This window comes from Metopolophium dirhodum, chromosome 9, assembly GCF_019925205.1.
Source record: "Metopolophium dirhodum isolate CAU chromosome 9, ASM1992520v1, whole genome shotgun sequence".
In the NCBI taxonomy this organism is placed as follows: domain Eukaryota; kingdom Metazoa; phylum Arthropoda; class Insecta; order Hemiptera; family Aphididae; genus Metopolophium; species Metopolophium dirhodum.
In genome coordinates, this window is record NC_083568.1 from 11,449,550 (window position 1) to 11,477,339 (window position 27,790).

Here is a 27,790-nt window from a genome sequence, read left to right on the forward strand (position 1 = left end):
TGTATGCGTGTTGGGTCGGGTTTACTTATACATAATGTATATATAGGACCCGAGTTATACATGCGAGGTTATTGGTTGTGTGTTATATAGGAACGGAAAATGTAAAGGAGGAACCTTCGTTTCACTCGGATTGTCGATTTCCTATACACTATAATATATACACTCCTCCACCCTTGTGGCATATATGAGCGCACTCGTACATAATGGTGACTGTGCGTTTTCGCCCCCTCAGCGCCGGCACCGCCACCTACGCCCGGGTGGGCTACCGTCGCGCACGCGTGACCCGTCGCTGCTGCTTCGACGGGGTCGGTGTGTGCCACGAGGCGACCGGCAGCAAGCGTCACATCAGCTCAAGGAACTCATCGTTCAACAACCTTCTGCTCGGGTAAGAATGACAAATACATTCATTACTTTAAAATATATTATTGTTATTGGCTTATTATATTACATATTATTATTTAACTCTTGTACCTAAATGATATATTTTTTATCCTGTAATTGTTCGCATTATATCTCATCCATATCTACGTTAAAGAATAAAGAAATTATATATTATAATATGTAGGTTACCTATAAATACAACAATACTGTATATTATATGCTGGGGTAATTAATTAGCACAATGTTTTGGAGTACGTAATAATTGAAAATAATTTATTCGCACAAATTAAAAAAAAGGTTAAAAATTATAAGGTTTTTAGAGTCAGTATGTCAAAATTAAAAGTGATGGCTCCTTTGTTGATCGTACCTGTAACATAAAAAAACAGAATATCATTTTATTTATTGCGTGTTATATAAAAACATAATAATATGTATATTGTATAAATTTGGTGTGTTATTATTATTATTTCCGTATCAATGATCCGTGAAAACTTCCCGTCATCACCAGACAGTATAATTTCTTCATTTTCTTTTCTTATACTTTTTTTCGTTTAACTCATTCGTGGAACGGATGCGCCGTATTATACAAAATAGGATATTAGTTTTTAAAATACAAATTTGGTTCTGTTCGTCGCTAACGCATATTATAAATATATATATAGTATTATCATTAATGAATTAAGTTAGGTGTAGTGGAGGAATATGGATTCATAATAATAATTGAATGAAATATTGACTGCGGTAAAATATGTATTTAATTATATATAACTAGGTTATTCCTTATGTAAAATATATAGATAATAGTTATATTATAACAATTTATTATAATAATTTGATGTACCTATTGAATTTATAGGCATATGGATGTTATAGTTATTTAATGAATGTTATGCTATGAATGTTATATATATATAAGTATTTTAAAATGTATAGTTGTGTATATAATATTATTACTATACGAATATAATATTGTAGTAACTACTTATCAGCAGGTATTATTTATAAATTATATACCTAGTTATGTTAGTTTATTATTTTTTAATGTTAATAATGAATATAATAATATATTTTCAATTTATGAGTATAAAATTAACAAAACTCTTCTTTTAAACACTTTTCGCCCCATTTTAATAATCATTAGGTAGGTATACTTGAATTTATATTTTCCAAACATAAAAACTATGTATAGGTATTTAGGTATATAATATGCTACACCGCATATACCTATATAATATAACTACATTAGATCAATACAATGGTAATTCACACACAAAACTTAGTTAATTTACACGATAAACTAATAGAAGGTATACACTGTGAAATCCATGTTGAAACCAACCGATAGTATAGAAATTTGTATATATTGATATTCTGAATTTTGGTAATCGCATATTATTATACAATAAATTACAAATTATTATATTTTAAGTTGGTTAATTAATACATTTATACATCTATATCATTATTTATCATGTTTAGGAATTGTTTTGAATGTTCTGTTAATCTTCGGTCACGATTAAACTTTGCCTATGGGTTATGTTATATTATAATATTTCATATTTAATAAAATGTCATCAGGTTTTTTTTTTTAAAAACAAAATATTCGTTCGTCAAAATCGGTTAACATAATATAAGTTACGTTTTCTGGCATTCTATAAACTATATACTTAGTTACGTAGATAGTTGTATTGTTCTAGACATGTATCCCATTTGAGTTCATGCGACTAATTCAGTTTCACCCGAATAACTCCAAATAACTTCTATAACTATAAAATCTACGTGGATAAATATCATCCACGTGACATTTATTTTGGGTCTTTACATACCTACAAAACGTATAGGTATTGTAGCAAATTTCTAACCTAAGTCAGTATAGTCTTCAGTTACCGAAAAAGACTCTTCTATAATAAATTGTAAGATGAGTTTAGGTATACTATAGTCCACTATAGATGCGACCACCATCTCGTATTAACTGCACAATGATTTATAGGTATAGGTACTGCATATTAATACACTGCACAGTATACACACGCTGCGTCTTTAAAATGTACAAAACGCTTGTAATATTATTAACCGCGGTATCGTACAGTGCACACAATCAAATGATGGTGCATTAATAGTGCACAATAAGTGTATCACGACCATCACTCGATGGTGCGATCCACTGATACAAAACGATCGCGTATGATATTATTGCACGAGTATGACATATATAATAGGTAGGTAATATGATAACAGTATTATGTGATAAGAAAACGGAAGATCGCGTTTTAATTACGACAATAATAATATATAAGTGCAAGGATGGGAAAACCATTCCCAAGTAGGACGCGCGCGGGCACTAAGTCGTGCAGTGATCGCGCAATGACGCCGGATGAACAGCTGTTGGTGCGCGGCGGCGGCGAAGGGACGCGCGCGAAAAAAGTTGCGTTGGCCACGACTAACTACTGTAATAATGATGTATATATACGCGCGCCGCCGCCGCCGCCACCGCTGCCGCTAATAACAATCATCTGTTGTTTGTGCGTTCCGGCGGCCACCGATCGATTATACGCGGCGGCGGCTCGCGGCTGTGTAATATGCTAATGAGCGGCGTCGGCGGCGACACGGGCGGGGAGACGTCATTAATCGGTGGCTGTGCGTTCTCAGTGTCAAGGTTACTATAAAATATACGCTCGCGCTGTACATTATTATACATACATGTATACTCATCGGGCATCTTGCGCATTTTATACGTGTGCTGCTTGCAGTGTGTGCGTGTGTGCGCGTGCGTAAACATTATATTATTATTATTATATTATTGTTCCTCCGCGCGCGCACACGTACGCACGCACAAGCGCGAGCGGGGACGAGAGGGGGTAATTTTCGCGCCCAATGGACGAGGAGCGGCCGGCGACGGGGGCGTAGTTTCATTAACCACCCCACGCGAAGGACGCGCACCGCCGTCGCCGCCACCGCCGCCGCCAACACCGCCGACAACACCGCCGCCACCACCGCCACCGCCATATTATCATTACGCGTGACTTATAGTTTTTCTCTCTTTCCGTTTCCCCGAGAGTTTATTTTTTATTTTTAATGCGTTTCTTCTTCTTACGCGCGATGCGTTGCCCCACCGACCCACTTACGATTCATCGCCGCCGTCGCCGTCATTAACGCGCGCCACCCCGCTACGGCTGCAGTCTTGAACGCGGCAATGAAAATCGCGTTTTCTTCTCAATCGTTCCGAAATAGTGCGTCAATCGATGAGGTCTGCAGTGTGCAGTAAAATAATGTATAAATAAAACGCGTCACGCGCTTAAAGAATTAAAATTTATTTACAACTCATACCTACCTATATATAGGTTTATAAGTTATTAATTATCTATGCATAAATTGCTGTGTTTATATTTTCGTAAGTACAAGAAAGTTTACGTTTGTGTGATTATTGCATTATCAAACGTAATATAGCGTAATTCACGCATTTTGTCATATTAAGTAACGCCTGATATACATATTCTAATATTCTATACTTTAAGTATACATATTTATTTATACGCGATGTTAAGCATCACATAATATCAATAATATCAAGGTAAATTTAATCATATTAAATAAAACTCATGAAGCCATATGACAATAAATATTTTCAATTTTGTAGAAATCTGAAGCATAATATGTAATAAGTATATTTTTTACATAAATACGGCCAGGCGATGTTTCAACAACCAAAATCCCCATCCCCTCATAAACAGCACTATATTATGTAAACGCTACTGACACTAATCGTGTTACAACGTCAGATATTATAACGTTTAAAAAAAAATTCATATTAATTACATGCACATAGCCACATAGGTATAAATTATATATAATATACCTACTGCAGGACGTATAATAGATGTATACCTATTATGTAATTCGTAATCGCATAATGTTAATTTTATCAATACTATAAATTTGAACGAAACGTGTTATATTGGTATAAATAATATGACACACTAGAATTGTCTCCCGGTCAGACCCTCGAATTGACTCCACATTTTAAAACATTCATTCACTATAGAATAACCTCCCACATTAAGTAGCTGAACCTATATTCTTTAGAATTTGAATTGCCTCCGTGATTAATATATTTAATAAATCTACAGTTTGAAAATTATTTTACTTTAAATATTTATTTCATTATCAAAAAAGAAACCTCGTTATCAACATTTATTTTATTATTCAAATTATGAATAAAAACTAAATGTTTAGAGATATTATATATTTTTGAGCGAACTCTAGGATGATTGCTAGTTCTTATTCATAAAAGTAGTATAAATACTGTCAATAATTAAAATGAATAATAAATAATCAAAAACTGTTTAATTTAATTGCTAATATATAAATAAAAAAAGATTTTTTTGTTTGACATTTTTCATCAGGTATCTAGTTATAGTTTACTTAATAGTTATTTATAGTCCAGTTTCTATTTTAAACGGTAGTACATATAAATATTATGCACCTAATTTAAATTTTCTGACTTTATACAACCATTAGAGCCTATATGTATGGTGTATAATATGACATGCGTATTGCACATAGATATTAAGCAACTGCATTTAGTAAATCTAAATACCTATTCCTAGTCTACCTAATTCGTATTTTATTTAAATTGTAAATGCATCTTAAAATAAAATATATTATTGCTCATTTCAGTACATAATATATTAATATTTAAATATTAAATAGTATACAAACATTATGGATATTAGATACACACTATACCTATTGGGCATTCGCTATTAATGTATAAAACCTATGAATTATGCCCATATACCATGATATTTATAATATTCTATATATAGTTAATAGATATTAGATACATAGAATACATTATATATACATTATACATGATAAACTTGTTGATAAATTAATAGAATAAGTAATCTATTTATTTGTATAATTTATTGTAATCACTTATAAGTAAAACCTTATATTATATGAACATCTATCATATCATACAATTTGTAATATGTACAATGTATATAATATAATACATACTATATAATTTTAAAATATATATAAAATGGTATCTTTATTCTTCAATTGTATTAAACTAGATACATTTATTAATATTTATATTGGTATATACAATAACTAGCTGAATAACTAAAATAGTTTTTATAAATTAATTTGATTTTTTATGCAAACTTAAATATAAAAAAAAATGTAGGTACAATAAGGCCAATATGATTTTGAAAAAAAATTAAATATATTTATTATTTTCCATTGGTAGTCATATTTAGAGAAAAAAATTGTATTTATTTTTCTGTTTTGCAAATCCTGTACCTGCAGAGTTTTTTTCTTTTTATATTTATTGAACGTCAGTCCGTGGGGACACGTTCGAAGAAGGGGTGGAAAAAGAAGCGTTTTGCCTGTCGGAAAATACTCTCAATATATATTCGTGCACATACGTCTAAAAAAAAAAAGAAGGGTATATGTGGAAAAAGGGTCGAGGGAGACGTATACACTTTTTCCCTCATCGTCGTAACTCCCTCCACCATTCTAAGCAAGTTGGCAGAATAATCAATATGAAGAAAAACTGATATTATTTCCGGTACGTACGGGGGTGCGGTAGTCGCTCGCAAACATTTGGACTGTATAACATGACAGTCCACCCCCAGCATTCTATTTTTTATATTATTATTTTGGGGGTGAGCGGCCATTTTGTGTGAGGGACTCTCTTAGTACTTGCCTACGAACAACAGCAGTTTCTATCTATAATATTTTACAATTTAAAAAGACCCAATGATTTCGAAATAAGATTATCAAAGGATTTTGTCTTGTTTTCGGGTGACACGGACGTAAGTCCGGTAATTCCAAACACCAATAACTCGAAGATACACAGGAAATTACTTTTTCCCGTGTTCGTCAGTATAGTCCCCTCCGTTAATATAACGTCAAATTGGATACGAAATAACATACATTTATATATAAAACAGTACCAAATAATCCCTAGCATCAAGATTGCAACATATATTGTTTTAACATCCTATTATACTGATGTTTGTGAGCATCGGAAATCACAATAAACAAAAATGTAAGCTTTAGAATTATACAACATTGTGAATGATAACCGTCTTTAATATTATTAATTGTACATAGGCACATATACTGTCAATATATAATTTATTCAAGAGTTTCTAACCCCTGAGGCTTTAAATTATTATAAATAAATAACGACAATTAAATTGTATTAACATTATAAATTGTATATAATATACATAATGTTTACGTAGGTACCTTTTATATGGTAAATATTATATAACTTTATAGAGTTCATAATTCGTAGCTCGTAACTATGTACTTCGTATCTAAAGTTGGATGATTTATTTAAAATGCATTAAAATTATATATCATTCTTATAGAATCTTGTAATTTTATTTTTTTCATATAAGTCATACTACTAATGTTTGTCTCTGAAAAATTCGATTTCAACTGAATAAAAATATGGGAATTTTTCAATGAATATCAAATAAGTTTCATAAATATTTATTTTATTACACAAAAAAACAAACTTGTCATGTGTGTATAATAACTAATAAGTAATAACAAAATAATCACAAACGTATATATTAAATTATAAATACATATATAATATATATTTGTATATATACATATGCAAGTATTACTATGAAATACCTAATAAATATTTTTATAGTAAAATTATATATTATATATTATTATATTTTCTAAGTTATTTTGGTTAGTTATATTATGTATATTTTGACGTATCTACACATAATTTATTTACGAATTTATAATTAAATGTAAATTGAAAATTACCATTATAGCAGTAATCTAAATATTACAAATGCTGTATTAAATAACTATTTATTTTTTTTAACTATTTCAATTAGTTGTAATAATTATTATTCTTATAGTACCAGACCCTAGTCGAAATTATAAGAAATACACTTCTGAATAATTAAATAGAACTCATAGAAAAAGTTTATTTTCACATCGTATTTTTATAATATTACACAATATAAGTACAGGAACCAAAACTTATTGATTTTATACTTAACAAGTACACATCATTATCGTATAATTAAAAAATGAATACCATATATTCTTTAAATAATCAATTATATTTTATTTGATCTTTTAATGACATAAAATATATTTTAATTTTCAAGATAACGGTTGTTCAGAAATTTAAAATTATGACTAAAACTTTTGTTTTAACTTTTAGAATATTGTTGTTTACGATACTCAATACAATGAAAATATAATACTTTGGTGTACAGATATTATTCTAAAAAACATTTATTCGTATCAACGACATCGTATTTCTTTAATCTTTGTATTTTATAACGATACTGCCTTTAAAATTTTATGTTAGACTATAAAGCTATTATTTATAGTTATATAGACATAAAATATACGATGTGGAAAAAAAGTAATATAATACTCAACGCGCGATTTATATAATTATTTTTTTGTCATAAAAAATGTTTAGGTGCCTATGTTATAAATCAATTTTTGCACTTAATATTTGAATATAGTTAATCACTCTTTAATTGTAATAGTTGCTATTTATACCTACATTATAGTTAAAAATATTTTTGTTCGTTAAATAGTACATGGAAACTTAAGTTATTCTATAAGTTTTAAAACTATTACCATGTTTAAAATACCAAGTAATGTAATCATTTATAAATTATTTTACTTTTAAGAGTACAACTATGAATACAATTTTTGATTTTATAGCGTATAAGATTTGAGATTGATTTAAAATAATTGAAATAATTAGTATAAAACTTTAAACAAATATAATTCCTATGGTATTAAAATTGTTTAAATTACTGCAATTGGTAATACATCGTTTATGGGGTTTATGAAATTAGATTCTATATTTTAATGTCCAATTTGTATATCAGAAAGGAAGAACTAAAACATTATAACTTACTATAAGTACTAAGTTGTATTTGTTATTTTACTCATAGACCGATGTTTATAAAAATTATAATTAATAAAAATAATCTTGTCGGTTAACATATTTAAATATGCAAGTCTTTCAACATTCAAATCGACGAATGATATATTTATAGTTAAACAAGATTAAGGTGAAATAAAAATAAAAATAATACTTAGTAAAATGTTGGCCAACAATAATGATGAGTTAAAATGTAGCTGTTATTACATAAATATTTAGTGGATACCTATATCATGAAGTATCTATTTTCTGGTAATAGATATACTTAACTGCATAAGCATATTATACATAAGCGGTAATTCATTTTTAATACAATGATATTATTGAATATAATATAATTATTTATATTAACAAGCATTTTAGATTAAAAAATTAACATTATTCTTAAAATACATTTAGTTTAACAAAAAAAATGTCTTAAAAATAATACATTGAACTCTATTTAATAAGCCAGTTAACAGCTCTTTAATTTAATAATGACTCACCAGAAAATATTGTATTCCAATTGAAATCCTCGTAATGCTATCATAAATATCTCGTGGACTTATCTCACTAACAAAACTATTTATTTAATATAGGTATATAATTATATGAATATTGACTAAGATGCATATAATGTCTATTATTTCAGGAAAAATAGATTGCTGATATGCGGAGTGATGTATGCATCGGCTGGTGACGATCGCAGCCAAATGATCCAGTCGTACTGCATATGTTATCTTCCAAAGACCCGACCGGTAATGTGGCAGTGCAGAGGAAAGGGTTATGAACTATTGTAATATTTTTAATGTATGTATAGGAGGAGAGAGGAAAAAAACGAGAAGTGAAAGGGTTACACACGTTGGTTCAGCTGTACCCCGGCACATCAACGCACTGAGGTAAGTGGGTAATATTTAAAAAAAAAAACGGTTCGTTTTATAAATTAGCATTTTTCTACGTACATTGTCTACGTACCCGGAGCCTGTTCTTAAATTACCATTTTTACCCATACACCCGGCTCATTATAATCCCCGGATCCCTTTCATTAAACACTCCACGCATCATACAACTATACGAGCAATGCTTCAACGGAATTAGCTCGGTAGCAGACAAATCGAGTGTCACTTACAATAATATCCGCTGCAGTATCTGGCAAATCATTACGAAATATTAAAAGCGCTTAGACAGACCCTATAAACAAATGTTGTTATATAACATATTATTATTATTTATTTTATAGGTATATAATAATAATAATGTAAAGCTCTGTATATGATATGATTATTTCATATTTTTTGTTCTTTTTATGCGTATATACTTATATATATTTATGTATAGTGTATAGCAACATAGCCATATATAGGTAACAAGTTACTCTTTTCAGGCTTTAACGTAGAATTCCAATATAAAATAATATTTAATCATAATATCATCGAAAAAAACGTCGTCTTCAGTCTCGTATTGTTTATTAATAATTATTCAATTACATAACTATGTATTATACCATTATATTATATTGATAGCATGTATATTTTTGTTGCGGGTAAACATGTCGTGCCCGGACGTGTACAGATGCTAAAGAGGTCCTGCTGAGAGGGTTATCATGGTTCAGTAGCGATTAAAAAATAACTAAAAGGAAAAAAAACAAACCCCTGTCATTCCCATTGTTCCACCGCGAGCTTGACATCCGACGCATCCTATGACAGTAAAGACAAACCGCGCCCTTTCAAATAATTTCAAATGTTTTGCCAAGCACGATTATAAAGCTGCAGTTTAATATCATGCGTATATGATTAATGAACGATTGTTTCGGTTATTAGACATATTTCTACGTTCTACCTTACATATGTCTGTCCCGACCAGGAAATATTAATGTTAGGTGATAATTTTCCTCAGAATTTGACCCTTTCTGATTGAGCCCGATGGAAGTCTATTAATAATCCTATTTTTATAATGATAATATATCTCAATCTATAAATCAAAAAAATATATAAAATATATAATACTATAATAGTCTGAAAGGACGTTAAAATGATCAATAGCTTTGTGTATTTAAACCTGAAAAAACCTATACAATTTTACATTTTAAGAAAGAACAGTAACATTACAAACTGTATCCAACACACATACTATTGACATAACATATTTTGTGAAAAGAACGAATTTTTTTTTAATTTAATACTTTAGATACTTTTGTGGATTCCCTGAAATTATAATGATTATATTTATACTACCTATTGAATAGTGCTTGGCAATATAGACGTTGCGCAATGTGTATGGCATGAAAACAAAATTCGGAGGGTGTTGGCACAGTGTCGGTCTTGTGCCGTCACAAGAGTAAAACATTGGCGTTGGAAGGCCTTGTACGGAATACGCTAATTTGCATGCAATTACGGTTTCCGGGGGAGGTATATACATATACATTTATGAAGTTAAGGAGGTCACGAGGTTTCCGGAGGGAGTCGATAATTTAATTACAAGAATCGCAAACCACCTGCTGACGTAATTTTACGAGTCTTGTCGATTTTTGAAGTCTCTTTAATTTGCGGTGTTACGTATAATTGTGTATATATAAAAATGAAACGTATAATAATATATAATAAATATTAATAATATAATGTGCGTATACAGCTGGTTCGTCCTTTACGAGGGGATATGGTTTGATTCTGTTTATATAGAAATAAAATATAAAACAATCACTTATTAACTGCCTATAATAATATATCTTGACGTGCACACGCATATAATATAATAAATAATATGTATAATGTATGATATACTTTTTTATTTTTTTACGCATATAATGAATCGATAAAGCTGAAGGAGGGAAGGAGGTTGAACTTTGCTAAACCACCTAACCCCTCTCAATTCACCCCTTTCTCTGACTTTGCTGTTCGTTTGGTAATACGCTCTCTTTGGACAGTCACATGCGTATATGTGCAGTCGACATTCGATTTGCTTGCCTGGGTTTTTTGCTTCGCCCTTTTTTTTCTTATCGAATTATCTCGGCGTCTTGGATTTGATTTTTGAATTTCACTGAAATTCCTTTTCCCCGTCGCCCTCACTTTATCAGATATATATATATATATATATATATATATAACATAATATATATGTATACATACGAACGCTCACGTATATATCCCGTTCCATTTGGAAGAAACGTATGACGTATGCGAAAAGTGTACACAACCACTCGAGTCAAATATAAAATGTATAATGTACACACGCTCGAGCGTCTTCCGAACACCCGCTCGCCGTACTCCCGAGCACACGGTAGTAATACGGTTTGGAATACTCCCATATATAAATATATATTTTTATATGTATTTTTCTCTCTTTTTTTTTTATTTGTTCGAATCCCTGGCTGAAATCTTCTCCATACATCACCCTATTTGAATAGCACACTTCTCTTTTGCGTGTGTGTAAATATGCACACATACATGTATTACGAATTTTCATATTATTATAATAAAAATACCATTGCCATGTACTCTTGGAAAAAAAAAAATATAAAACACTTTTTCTCAGGTCCCCGACAACTATGCACCAATTGTATCAAATACACGAGAATATTTTGCCATTATTTTCTTCTTTTGTTAGTGCGGTGACCCACTCCATCCCCCGCAATAATAACAATGGCCGACATTATTGGCTAATTTGTGCATACGTATCACTGCACTCGAATCTTTTTCTATGTACGTACGTAGAAAAGGGAGATACAATAAAATCACTCTGATGTGCACGAACAACGCCTAAGATAGTTCCAAATACTTGCATATTAATATATTATTATATAATTTATTACAGTGAAATTTTTACTTAGAGTTTATTGGTTTCAAATAAATTCATTATGACTATTGATACATACAAGTAGGGTTAGATAACATTGCCTAGTATAGCTACCTCTTATTTCATAGAAGTGCTGTTATTAAAAATCATGGATCATCATCAGATATTTATTTAACTGTTTGAACCTTAATCTACAATACAATATCTTGAAAACAGATAAAATATAATTCTAATTACCTACATAAGTATATCAAATTAAAAGTTCTAAATTTTCAAAAATTGATTTATGATGTAAGCACATAATATTCATAAGTCATAAGTAGTCAAATATAGTTAAAAAAAATTGTATATTGTTTTTTTAATTACTTCTAATTTCTAAATAAGTAAACGCATTCATCGAAGTTTAACAATCGCGAAATATTAATTAATAATATGTCAGAATTTTTTTATTAATCACACAACATAGACTATTTAGTACGATTTAATATTTAACAGAATTTAGAATTTTTAAATGTTTAATAAATTAACACATCTAGAAATATTTACCTATAGATATTCTGAGTAATAAGGCTGATAGAGTTAAATTTTAGGAAAATAAAAATCAACTTATATGGGTCAGGAAACAACGTAATTTCGGTACACTACTGTTTTATTTTTCCTTTACTTACTCGTTCGAGTTTTCCTGTCCCTAAATCCCTTTCGTTACACTTGTGCCCCTGGGAAAACGCTATTTTTCTAAATCTCCCCTTCCTACATATCTGCCATTGCATGCTCTTCGTTAAGCAATGTTCACTAACCACTGGCAGCGACAGGTCGTCTTTTTTCCCTGTTCTACTCTTTTCGTATCTTTCCCGTCTTCTTGCGTACCTTCAATCCATAGCTTTCCTTCCACGAAATCAATCAACTAAGGGTATACGTTCTAGTGTCATGGTGAGGAAAAGGGTGGTGTGCACTTACCCCATTCGTATACAGGGACGCCCGCACACGCACACATATTACATATTGTCGGCCATTGCATGTATGTATACACCCTCCCGCGCTATTTTCCTCAAACGACCCTGGAACTGTTGCCTTGGTAACAGACACATAGTATTTCAACTCTCTTATTCATTTTCCTCAACACAAGTACACACATATGGATTTCTTCTGGTTATATGCGTGTATGCAACATTTTAATATTTTTCGAGAAAAACGAAAAACACGACTAAAATCTGCATGTATTCTTATTCAGGCTTCAAAAATTTGTCGGGCAGGTCAAGAGCAGACATTTGGGTCATGGCCAAGAGAAAAAATAATAATAAGGGTGAACGAAAACAGATGAGAGAAAGTTTTTAAATAAAAAAAGCGTGCATATACACACCCACACATAGTGCTTTATTATTCGCCCTCGTTTTTAATGGTTCCGGAAGAGACGAGGTGGAGCGGGTATGAGTGAGAGAAAGAAGGGGAAGCAAACAAAGTTAATTGAACTCCATATACCCGGATGTGCAAGGACGGATTGTGTGTGAGGGGGGTATGTATTTCGTGAATGAGGGAGAATTTCGCGCGCAAGTCAAGTCATTAACATGCCAGCCGAGCCTACCCCTCTACTCGCCAGAGCGCAATCCGCGTTACGTTAAATAAACTCATTCATCTTTTGCCCTGCTTCCCTTGCCACCACAAACGCCACCTTCTCTCTTGCACTGCATTTTGTTTACAAGCGTGTGTAAAATCCTTCGGGTTAATGCCCCAACGTCGACCTCCTTTTCCTCTCCAAACCATTATTTATGTTTTTCATAAACGCGTGCTTTGGCAATCAATTGAACATTAATTTAACCCAATTTTTTTTTTTCGAGACATCATTGCTTATAATATAATATTATTGTATTATTATTTTTTCCCGTTTTTTCTAACAAATATCTATATAAAATTTATAACTACAGTTATTATTATTATTATTTTAAATCAAATAAGTACATTAATTAATTTGCACTTAGAAATAGAAATTCAATAAAAAAATAAGTTCAAAAAAACTTCGTAGAAATTGCCACACAAATCTAGATTCGAAGTCATTATAAATTCACCTATACACTGCATCAAAATTGTTTGCATAATAATTTGTAATTGAATTACTCTACGTGAATTGTGTGACGTATTTATACTAAACACCTGGACAGAAATGGTTTTGAAATAAGTGTCAAATTCGTTAGTCACATACATATATTACAAACCAATTCATTCAATACTTTTAGGGTTGTTTCTTAACAGGGTAGTGGTTTAAATATTACTGAACGTAACTGAAAAAAAATACATACTATATGTTTGGAATTTCCATTTCCTGTACCTAAGCAATTTAACAGTCAAACTCGTTAGTAAGAATAAACATATCATTTTTGTTTGCAATATTTTAAAATATTTCAAAATATTCTATTATTTATTTTATTCTTTAGGTATACTTTTAGGTAGCTATAATTGAAAAACTGACTTTTTATGAATCACATAAAATATGATACTTTTGATATAACTTTAATATTGTCACGGAATCCAATTTCATCTCCATAAACCTATACTATAATGTATTTTTGATGATTGTAAGTAGGATCTATGTAAATAAAAAAATATATTTATTAACTTATTCTCGTTTGTTATTTTTTTGCGAAATGACCTATCATAAACACGTGCTAAACAATCTTTCGAAATTCCTTTTATATAATTTTATCAAAACCAATGCACTTGGTTCAAATTATTTTTTTGTTTCCGACAAATTCGATTGAGTGTATACACGTGTCTACCTGTCATTGATGTCCTACTCGAACACTGTGTACACCCGGATGTATACAAAAAATTACCCTTAGTCCCTACGATGACAATGACATCCGCGATTCCCCTTTTATAACCCGGGACCGGTTTCCCGTCAATTGATTTTCAACCCGACACACCAATAAGTCCATCGATTTCACACGTACTCTACTGCTCTAGCATCCGAAATAAATCACGAATCCCACAACCCTCGATCTCTTTGACTGTAAGTGCGCATGAAACCTCGGATGTTTATGTATATGCACTGTAGATTTCACTGAATGGCACTTTTTTAATAACTCGTTTTATTTGCGTCACGCTTAGAATTTTTGGTTTCCAACAATATTTTACCACAAACTGAACGTAATTCAGACGACCAGTTTTTACCAACCAGTTCTTATACCTACCAATAAACTATAATATTAAATATAAATTCAAAATTGTAACTATAGTAGCTATAGTGAACAACCGGTCGTCTTAACTCGTATTTTGAATCCTTAAGATACCTATTAATGCATATTTTATAATACTTTTGGAACAAAAAACACCATCATTACCTATTTTATCTCACTATTTACGGTTTAGTAATATTTTATATGTACACGACAGAAATAATTAAATATCTGTAAATGTGTTGTCTGTTTAACCACATATTATAATATATATTTTACATGATACAAAATATAAATATGTTTTACTTAGATTATTTAAAATATTTTTTTTTACAGCGGGTAATATTATATAAATTATGAAACCAAAAGAATAAGTTGCGATGTAAAGTACTTACACATAATATTTCATGTGAACCCCAATTCAAGTTTACATTGAAATTGTCTGCATCGAGTTTAATTGAACATTTGCAACATTTGAACATGATATCCATTTTCATATACTTGGACGGGGTTCTCCGAGTAACGAAATCGTATACCGACTCGAAACTGTTCTATATTTTCGAATAACAAACACTTTTTTTTCTACAACGTTAGGTACTAACAAACACGCCGTAAATCGATTTTTGTATCCCTTTTGTGTACCTGCAAAGGGTTCTTTTTTGTCGGCCGGTGGGAACGCATTGCCTTATATGCAGATTGCAGATGCGTATACTACCCTTCCGTAAACCCTTCCGAGAATACATAAATTATATTTCACGCATGGATTAAAAAATTCAAAAAAATAATAATAACAATCGTGTAGAAGACGCAAAAATATTTCGCGAAATATAAATTATTGTCCATTAAAAAAAGGGTGCCTTTTTATACACAGCTAGTAAGCACATACGCTTTACGCTCCGCCTATCCTCTATGCCCGCATATTATAATGAACACCCTTTTCACTTATTTACATATAGGCTGCAATCAATTTTTTTCGCAGAGTATTAAATGCCATTTTAACGGATTAACGGTCGCTAAAACGAATAATTTTAGTTCTAATACCGACGATATGAATCAGCTATTAGAGTTAACCGTTCTCGTAATTTAATATTTAGGATATTGTCTGATTTACTGTTTTTACAGCATCATACTTCGCCGCTGTTAATGGTAGTTGTACAATTTGTATAAGTTTCTTTTCGTTTAAATAATAATTTACATTAATATTATTTTATGATTTTATTTATTTTTATCAAAAATTTTCTGGCAACAGTTCAGTCATTCGGTTCGGTAGTTTTATTTTTATATTAAACATGTAATTGTTTTCTGTTCAACGCAATAATAATAAATATGACAAGCTTGTAATACCTATTATTCTACCAATCATATACATGTCACCAACAAGAATCGTTATGCGATAATGTTGCTACGTCGCATTAGTTTAAGCCACGGTATGTACTCGTATATTATATACGTAATATCGATGTAAAAAAATATAAAAGTATATTCCGCGTTATACGGCCAATAAAAAACAACTATGTTGTATGAGAGAAAGGGGAAAATGTTCATCTCTACTTCCCTTCCATTGTATAACTGGAAATTCTATTTTCCTCTCAAAGGGATTTTCGTCCACCGAGATCAAACAGCATATCTTTTGTAAGATACACGAGAATATACGACCGACAAGAAAATGGAATTGAGCAGGGGGACGCGACAAGAAGAAAGAGGAAAAACCCTTTGCAACTTTTCCCACATATACATCCCTTCCACCGCATTTATTTAATATATACGCATTACGCCACAGCGAGAAGTTTGTGTATTTTTCGTATGTGTGTGCACTGTGCACATTGAATCAATACTTTCGCACGTGAGAGGTAAAAGGGTTAGGTTGTAGCGGAAAACACACTGTGGGGCTAAAGGAGAGAATAATAATATCCGTGAGTTATACAATTACAGGTGCGTCGTATGATATGCCTAGTACTGACTACAATCAGGTGCAATTAATTTCGACTCGTAGTAAATTTAGTGCAGTAATAAAAACTACAATATAGAAATAAGATAAAATCAAAAAACATTATACAAAAATATTGTATAATACAGTATTATTGATGTATAGGTAGTATAATCCTGTATAATTATATAAAATCATAGATCTAGATTAATTGATTCCAAACTCCTCTAAACAGTTAGAAACCAATCCGATATATAATAGGAACATACAAATTATGTGAAGCAATTATATATAATATAATTATATAGGTATACATACCTAATAAACATAAATTATTTCTTTTGTTGCTAAAATATCCACAAATCTTCACAGTATATTTAATATTTATAATATTTATAATATAGAATAATAATAGTCACTAATATAGCTTATACAAATTGTGTCACCGTCGATCGTTATAAACTTAAGAAATACCTACACTATGAAAAAATAATTTTACCGTTTTAACTCAAGATCATATTAAATACAACTAATAAAATATTTAAATATTGTAGGAGAAACATATATATATACAGCAGTCAATAGTCATAATATTGAAATATTTTTTAATAAATTGTACATAATGCGTTTTATTTATTTAATGCTAAATTTTTTTACAAAATAATTTCTTAGTTTGTGAATTTTGTATACTTTTCAATAACATACGTTAAATATTATGATATTATAAATATTTCTAGGTTTAAAAATAAAACTTTCATTATGTGTTTCACCAAACGTGTGTATATTATGTTATCTCCTACACTTATTCAAAAACAATTTTGAGAAATCTTTCTGTTCATAATTTTGTTGGCCTAAGCATTATTTATTCTTCATTTATTTCTTCACATATAAAATATGAGATACTTATGTACTTATATGATACATAATAAATTGAATAAGTGCAATTGTTGTTATTTTTATTAATTTTTACAAAATTTACTTATGACTTTCAAAAATATCTACCCCAACCACGTTTACATTTTCGGAATAAATTATACATATTCTTAGATACCTTAAGTTGTAAACGTATTGGTTTATAATTTTAGGTCTATAATTTTAGCTTTTATGATCTACTGAAGTTAGTTGTGTTTAGCAACCTATAGAACTGTTTTATTTAATATAATCGTGGTACGCTTTATTTCTCTGTGTTAATTATTTTAAGTTTACACATTACACTATTTCTAAACACTTTTTCTAAACAAATTTATTTTCTCTTCATCACTTTGATCTCTAATACCTAGTCGTTTAATTCACTCGCCATCGCTTCACATATACATATAAATCTTCAATGCTGTAACCAAATTTCAGTGATTGCTTCAGAAAATATCGACAACCCAGAGACCCGGCGGCGTAAGTTATATTATAATAATAATGGCGTCGCATATTAACCATATACATATAGGTGTGTGCGTATTTTTTTATATATATATATATATATATAATATATACGTACTTACATATAATATACAGGGTACAGGCGGTGTATGGCGTGTGTAAAGAACGTTTTTGCTTCGGCAACGCAATTTTGTGGTGCGGTAAAGCGGAAAAATAATAATATATACAATAAAAATAATACTAGGATGTGGCAGTGGTGGGTGGAGGGTAGAGAGATATAGGGAAAATATAGTGCGAGGAAAGAATGGAAAAGCCTAGACACAACGGCTCGTGTAGTTGTGTCACACGTGTTCATGACAGCTCACTTTCTACCCTGCGCCACGTCTTTCCACACCAGAGTTTTTTTTATTTTGATGTACACACAGTTGCACGACACGGTACAATATTTTATGGAATTCTTGAACGATTTTGGACGAAGGGGTTGGTTGGGGTGCGTATGTAATATATATATATATATATTATATCACGCGTATAAGTATATATATATACATACATTCTATAGTAATATTATTATACCAAGTCAGCCTTAATACTCTCCTCCCGACCGTCACCCTTCGTCACCCATCATTCATTCCCTCCTCCCATTCGTTTTCGTTCCTCAGAAAAACGAAAATACAGTGGAAATTCGTATACGTTTTATATTATATCCGACAAAGGTTAAAAGGGGTTTTTTCAGCTTTTGCGAGAAACGTGAGTAGAAGTTAACGGGCGTGTTCTATAGCTAGAATCCATTTTGTCGTTGAACGATGTTGCGACAAAAAATGCTCCAGCAAGATAAAATTTGTTCAAATAGATTTATTCATTTGATATAAGATTTGTTTTTTATTTGATATTTAAAAAAAAAATAATTTTACAATGTTCGGTAGTGTTGTAATTAAAAACCTAATTAGTACTCTAAACAATAATCTATACTGCAGTAATTTGTAATTGTTTGTATTTGTTTAACATTACTATAGTTTAAGCATTAAATCGAATAGTTGACCAGCATAATTTTACAAAATCACATAATAAATATAAAATGTTAATGTTTAACATACTGATTTTTATGATGTGTACTTTATATATTTATACCTATTAGAACATTAAGTAGGCACATATCATATTCACAATTATATATATTAGAATAATAATATATAATAATTTAATAATAATAATAATAATAATTTATCAACTTACATTTACTCGGATATTATAAGTTATAATATTCTTCCCTAAATGATAAGAAAAACATATTTCAAAATTAATATTTGAAAATTGAAAAATATATTTACCTCTAGGTACCTATTAAATACGATTTAATTTGATGTTTCTCCTCTTGTGATGTGTTCCCTTGCCACTGGCTAAAAAAATGTCTCTAAGATTTGTATTTATTACGTTATAAAAGCGGTACAACGTATAAAAAAACATGGACATTCCATTTTAACTTTTTTCATGTTATAAAATATTTCTTCATAAAGGTAAAGATAATTTTAATTTATCACAATAAGTTAATGAATATACACATCGGGAAATCGGCTGAAATAATTTCTAAAACTAGAAAATTGTTAACACATGTTATTGAATCGTCAGTTTATCAGGGTTTATACAGATAGATCGTGCTATATTAATTGTGGTAACTGTGATATGTGACATGTGCGTGATGTACTTCATATAATAATATGTATTTTATTTAGAACAAATATATATTCGATTCATTTTATAGTACGACCAATTATATTATTATATTTCACCGTTCGTATATGAACGTGCGTTTACGTTGCATTTCACTCTATATACTTCTCAATTCTCTCTCTATCTCTATCTATGTCTATCTCTCTGTGTATTATATGATATATATGTGTGTGTGTGTGTGTGTGTGTGTGCATACATAATATATCTCTATATATCGTTTAATAAAATTCCGTATGTGCGACATGTTCTGAGCGCAAGTGCAAAATGAAAATAATATTCCGTCCACGGCCCCGTGTTCGACAGCAGTTACGCACCGCCACCCTATAGTCGTTTTTTTTATTATTATATATACAACACGCAGCGGCACGAAAAAATAAAATCGTGTATAAGAAGAACGTCGGAAATAGTAGGGTTACGCCGGGAGTGGCGGAGGTGGTGCGCATAGAATAGGACGCGAGGAACCGTACATATATAGTAGTGCGGCGGCGGTAGGAAAAACGCGTCCTTTTTATGTTATGCCGAGTACGGGACCGGAATAAAATGAAAAAGCGAACTTGCAATAATATAAAAAAAAACCCTGAGGTAACACACACACACACACACACACACATACACATGTGGTTCGTCTTGCTCGCGGGTGAGAGCGGTGAAGATGGCGAGAGGAAAGGGTATACAGCAGCAGTAGAGGAAAAAGATAGGTTATCGTGAGAGAGAAGCTTTTCGTCTTGCACACACTTGCACACGTGTCCTATATACACAACTACACGAGGGAATAGAGAGAGGCTGACAGAGTGATGGAGAACGGTAAGGGGATACAGTATAGAGAAAGAGAGAAATGTAACTTGCACGTAGGTGTATATAGATATATATATATGTATATGTATACATATACATCGTATACTTATAATATATACGTACAGTGCTCGTGTCTATAAATAAAAGAAAAGGAGACGTGGTATAGGAAGAGACGAAAAAAATGAGGGAATTTGAGAACATATATGGAACTACAAACGCGCGCGCGCGCGCGCGCCCGACCGCCCGCCCGCCCTGCAGCAACTGCTCTCCTCCGTCCGCCCGTTTGCCACCGAACCCATGAAAAAAGGGAGTTTTTACGACCGTTCTCTTTTCTATATCTGCGAAAACATGCAGAAAATCTACCCTCTATCGCTTACCCACTTATGTGTCTCGCTCGTACGTCAATATAAAGAGGAAAATGTATATCCGTATACATATTATATACACACACTATTACACATATATGTATATTGTACATATATATATATGTTTAGGCACACACACGCATAAATACGCGTCCTCTGAGTGCATATAATATATCCTCTGTGCACGCGCGTGGGTATCACATTTTTATGCTAAAAAATAGAAAGGAAAATATGAAACACACAAAAAAAAATAATAATAATAATAATCATAACCCTTTTATGGAAAATATTATCAAATTGGCAATATAACTCTACTCGGCGGCAGCGTTTTAAATAAAAAATCACTGTTCTGTATACTAATATAAATAAAAAAAGGCTGCTGCCTCTATATAAAAGGCGTATATATATTATTATTTTACGTACATAATTTAGTTGCTAACTGCAGTTCAGCAGTTATATCAAAATATATTTCGTATAATATTATGTACAATATATGTATGCATATATATATTAATATTATCGTCTCGATGGAAACGTTTTAGAAAATTAAAAAAAAACCAACGAATGCAATTTTTGTCTTTCTGCCTCAAATAAGTTTTAAAACGCATTTATACAAATTGCTCTTTAAATGGTACTTCCAGGTTTTATTTTAAAATTCCTTCTCGTTAAAAAAAACTTAGTATTGTATTCTTGCATACTATATTTTTAACTTAAACTACTTTTTCAATTACAAATGTACAGTTAAGTTATTTGCAACAAATTATACCCAACTATGAATTATATGATTTACATGTCAAGAGAAACATTTTATACTACATTCAAGTATAATTTTCGCCACAAATTCTTTTTTTTCGCGATGTTTCTGCAACATTACATAAACGTTTTAAATTATATTTAATACATTTATAGTATACATATTAAACAACACCTATTTAATAAATGTGACGTATAATATATTATAAGTAAATATATGACTATCGTTGTTAAACGTGTTAAACAATCGATCAAAGATAATTTGCCAAAACGCGAAAACAGAATTCAAAGTGCCGGAAATGTAGAGAACGGAATATTATGTTTAGTTCGTTTATGGGGTGAGTGGCGCGTAATTCATTAGATTTCTCATTTTCTAACAAATTAACTTCTCCTTTGATCGCTGTGGTGACGGCAAGGTGTGTGCAGCGGCTGCGGTAACGATAAGGACCGTAAAGACATTATTATAACCGCCGTTTAACGACGGTGCCTCTAAATAATAAACAACAAACGCAGGGGAATTAAACATTTGTCAAGACCGTGTGTTTTGCATATTATTACGTATTACCCCGTGTGTATATTATGTATATAAATATACTATATTTTATGTGTACGTATAATTTTTGTTTTATTTGCTGTCTACAAGGCCAATGGGTTAAATGGACCATGTTTTTTCGGTTAAAAAAAAATAGCAATAATAACGACCTTGCAGAGAGTCAAAACCCCTCAAAAAATCTGCATTTTAGCGAGCATTGTATATTATACGCATGTATGTAATGTTTACGGTAATTCTATTATGTAATACTGGCCATGCGTGATGATGGTTGCCAATTCGGTTTTGCGATTTTTAAATAATGTGAACTTCTACCCCTTACACCACATAACGCAACACTCGCCATACAGACCTGCAACACAATATTTTATATTTTCGTGTCAAAAAAAACAACCCATCTGCGTTAGATATGCATATATGACTCCTCTCGGCGCGCATAAGTTTACAGCTCCGATAAGCGAACAAAAACGAAAAGTTTTTCAAAAGACGCCTTCGCGATAAGGAGTCACAAGTTTTTGTGCTTTGAAATAGCGCCAAAAAAACAACTTGATTACCTTCGTGAAAATATCGTTTAATGGGTCAAGTTGACTAGGTTTCGACGTTTGAGTGGTGTAATAAATCGTCTGGTTTCGTATCTACCTATATAGTGTATAGGTATTACTTGATAAAATAGATAAAATTATATTAAATTATTATCATGACAGGTCTTTTTCAAATAGCTTTTGGAATCACTTAAACATTAATTAAACAGAGGAAAGTTGCTAAAAAAAATACATATCCAGGTATCCGAAAAAACTGGGTACACACTATAACTCAGTTACCTACATTACTCAGTACCCTATATATATTTTAGAATTCTGTCTGAGATTGATGATCCAATAGTCTAGTTTCATGTCCCACAAACAAAATTCAAAAATATGTATAGAGTACTGATTAACATGGGTAATTTAATTATATAGTGTATCTTGTTTTCGCGGACATAGGTATAATATATAATACATTAATACAGGAGTAGTTTTTTTTTAAATATCGTACTCAGTAAAATATGTATGGATACATTTATCTAAAATTAAAACATTATCTAATTGCAGAAGAAATAATCTATACTGACGTTCAAGGGACTAGGAATAATAGTTCTTAACTCATACTTCGATTGAATGTTTCAATTTTTAAATCTATTTGCAATACTTTTATTATAAATAACGACTAAACATAGATTATCAGTTTCTTCTGTGCTTACGTAGATACGATAATACCTCTATAATACTTATGTAACTATAAAGAACACGTAGGCAACGTTATCAAAAATCTTCGTAACGCATTAAACTTTCATTTTACGCTTATGTATGCCATAAAATGTAATATTTTGTATAATACTTTCCGCTTTTCAAGCTAAATCAATAAAATAACGTTGTTATTTTTATAGCACTGTAGTAATACATATTTTAACAATGTCTATAATGGTATACATAGCTTGCTCAAAACATATAAGTGATAAGCCGTGTTGATCAAATTCGATTGGATAAGTATTTCACTTTTTCCAAAAATTCTTCTAAAAAATAATGTACGTTATTCGCCTTAAAAAAAAAAATAATATTGTACTTTAATTTTTATTGTAACTATAATATTTATTTTATATAACATTTCATTCTGGGAGGCCTATATAATAATATTAGGTACACAATATGTACATTATAATATGGTTCTTTAAAACCGTTGTCGAGTGGGCTATTTTTCGTTTCAGAAGAAAGTAAATCTTCCCTACTAAATATAAAATGCGGTGGTTCACATGCAAATGCACATCCGGTTATTAATCGACGAGGTGAGGTTGGGGAAGACAATGCAGGTGTTTGATGACGAAGCCCAAACGGTCTCTCTAGAGAACCCTTTCTTGTTATTTACGCGCTGGGCAGATGGTGACGAGCATTATAGAAAATAAAGAAGATAATTACAATCTACTACCGCTACTCGTTTAACATTTTTTTTATTTTTATTTTCTTCTTTTGAAACCCCAAAGACCTTTTATTATCTATTTATATTTTTTTCTGTTGTTTTTTTTCACTGAATAATAAATAATAATAAACAGATCCAGTATATATTATAATTTATAATCCGATGGGCGTATAACTAAAACAAAAAACTAGTCTTTTTTTTTGTTATTAACTATTTATTATTTATTATCATGTCTATACGTGTAGAAGACAAAAAGACAAAATAATAAATAGATATGCATAACATTTACTAAAAACGAGTTCATTTGTAATCAAAAATTAGTCACATTCCAAAAATAGTTTTAAGTAGAGAATACGATTCTAGATTTTGTTGAAAATGAATGTTTACTTACATATTTAAATATTTTCATAGTGTCCTGTTTTTGTTGTTCATTCCCATTCTCTAGAAAAATACTGACAATTTAGAATTTAGATAGACGGCAGCATTTATCTGTACGCTGGGCTCATAAAAACATGTTGAGCTTTCTCACTATAGTTTACTACCATGATTAGTGTTTATTGAAGATACAAAGTGACGAGATGACATCTTAAAACCAAATTAAAAAATACAAAAATTAATTAATGTCCATTCCTTATTCCCAATAATCTAAAACGGCATAAAGCATTGTTGAAGCGTCAAATTTTGTTTTTATCGTATTTTCTTGTGTAAAATTAACCTAATTTATGAATTCTAAGTTAGATATATCATTAATTCCAAATAGTTAATTTTTCATATATATATTTTACTAGCGAATCTCGTCTAATCTATACACAAACATTCATTTTTATCTATACTAATATATAAAGTGAATAATTATAATCGTTAATTACTCCACTAAAACGCAACATTTTTGAAAATCTTTTCTTATTGCACGGTGAAAATAATATGAGAAGAACCTCTATTTCAAATTTCAAGTCCGTTCATTGAGTAGTTTTTGAGATACAGCGATCATAGATAACTAATTATTGACTAACATTATCGGACTTTATTTATGCCTAAAATCTGCTCCGTGATATCCTCTTTCATTTAAAAAAAACTGCATGACAATTGGATAAGAAGTTTCGAAGCCAAACCGTAACAAAGATTTCCTCTTTTGCTTGATTTCAGTTTTATATATATAGATTTGCTTACTATGATATATAATATACACGTTATTTAATAAACATAATATGCGCATCATAATATAATAATTATTGCCATGGTAACCGTCAATGTTTTTTTAAATCATATCGTACCACTAACGACTAGAGTTCCAAAACATCATGACAATAACACATTTCAATGTGCATTCATTTATCATCCGGTATTCCGGTTTACATTTAATACGTTTTTACACGCTTGTGCAAAAATTAATGGACGGTAAAATAAACATTTCAATTTAGTGAACAATATATAATCACTTAAAATCGTCATCGCTCAATGTAATTACGTTTTGCGTTTGGCATACACAACTCATACGAACAGGGCAAAAATATTTAGTATTTACACTATAAACTTATAATTTATAAAATTATACGAAGGTTTCACGTTCATCTATTTAATATTATTGATAATATTTGTAATGTAAAGAATATAACTTAATAGGTTTATTCAATTAATTTACTTACTGCATTCAAAATTTAAAATACACATTTTACAATGAATAAAACTGGATAACTGATACATTATAATAATAATCAATGTAACACATGCATTATTTTTAAATAATACTTATGGCTATTCAGTACCTAGTACCTTCTCGTCTTACCAATATTGTAAATAATCATAGACCATATAATAATATGTACAATGTCTTTATTGTCTTAAATCTCCATATCATAATTCTAATTTTCCGCTCATAAATGTATAGATAATTTTTTCCTTCCTGAATATTTAGTATTATAATTTATGTATTGAATTATCTGATATGCGTATTATATTTTAAATTTCAGATTAATAACATTTAAACAAAAAGAAAAAAACCATTTTGGCGTTGGAAGTTATTGGTTTACATCAACATTTTTTGGTAAGCATAATCATCTATTTTATTTCATACGAAGTATACAAACTACAACTAACAATAGAAATCACAACATTTATAATTCATAAATCCTCATTAACATAAAATAGTATAGTATATGTAAAGTTGATTAGGTGTAACTACTGAAATCGCCGTTGTAGTTTTGTATCAAAACGCATGCATTTAAATATACCAACCTACCTAGAACCTATTAAAGCTTATTTTGTCAGTATATCTTTAAATTGCAATTGTAAATTTGTACAATTAGAATGCACATAATATAGTACATCGCATCATGTGACGTATGATTAACGACGTGACAATTAACATTAGGCTTCTGTTTGCTGTATAAAAGACCGATTAGTACCTACTACAATTTTAGTAATACATTTGTGATACATTGTTCGTGCGTATACAATACGAGTTGTCAACAGTATGTCACATCATAACATTTATAACACTAAATATATAATGGTACACAGTACACAATTCGATCATTTACACGACCACGATACGTATATTATGCCTCCTACTCTCAGCCCCTAATCATATATATATATTATACATATTTCACAATAATCTTTTCAGACTTTGGACGCGTATTTATATTGGTCCATATAATGTTAATGTGTAAGGTTAATATGTATACCTAATATTAATGTTATATACGTATTTATTCCTAGACATGAAATTACCCAGACCTAAATGAGTTCAATCGTTCAAATTTAAAAATGAATAAATTAAGCTCATATTTAGTTTAAATCAATAGATCAGTAGAACCAAATAAATTTGAACTTTATTGTTGAAGTTAATTTTGCTTCCCTAAAAAAATGTTTTATTTTGCTATTAACTATAATAATGATTATAAATTAGTTAACATTTTAACAGAGTTCAGACACAAAAATAAATTTAAAAAAACACACATCATTGTTAAATCAATACATTCATCGCTCCACTCAAAATCTAAAATATTAATTACAATTTTTATTTAAAATTGGATAATTGGAATATAAGTTTTTGAA

The 27,790-nt window shown here is 30.4% G+C and overlaps 1 protein-coding gene across 1 annotated transcript; it reads left to right on the top strand.

Annotated features, from left to right (window-relative positions):
- The first annotated feature begins 195 nt into the window (after positions 1 to 195).
- Positions 196 to 27,790, top strand: LOC132952940 (uncharacterized). Its single transcript, XM_061025467.1, has 4 exons — positions 196 to 385; positions 8,973 to 9,078; positions 9,141 to 9,219; positions 26,701 to 27,790. The coding sequence occupies exons 1-3, from the start codon at positions 204 to 206 to the stop codon at positions 9,216 to 9,218; spliced, it is 366 nt and encodes a 121-aa protein (XP_060881450.1). The 5' UTR covers positions 196 to 203; the 3' UTR covers position 9,219; positions 26,701 to 27,790.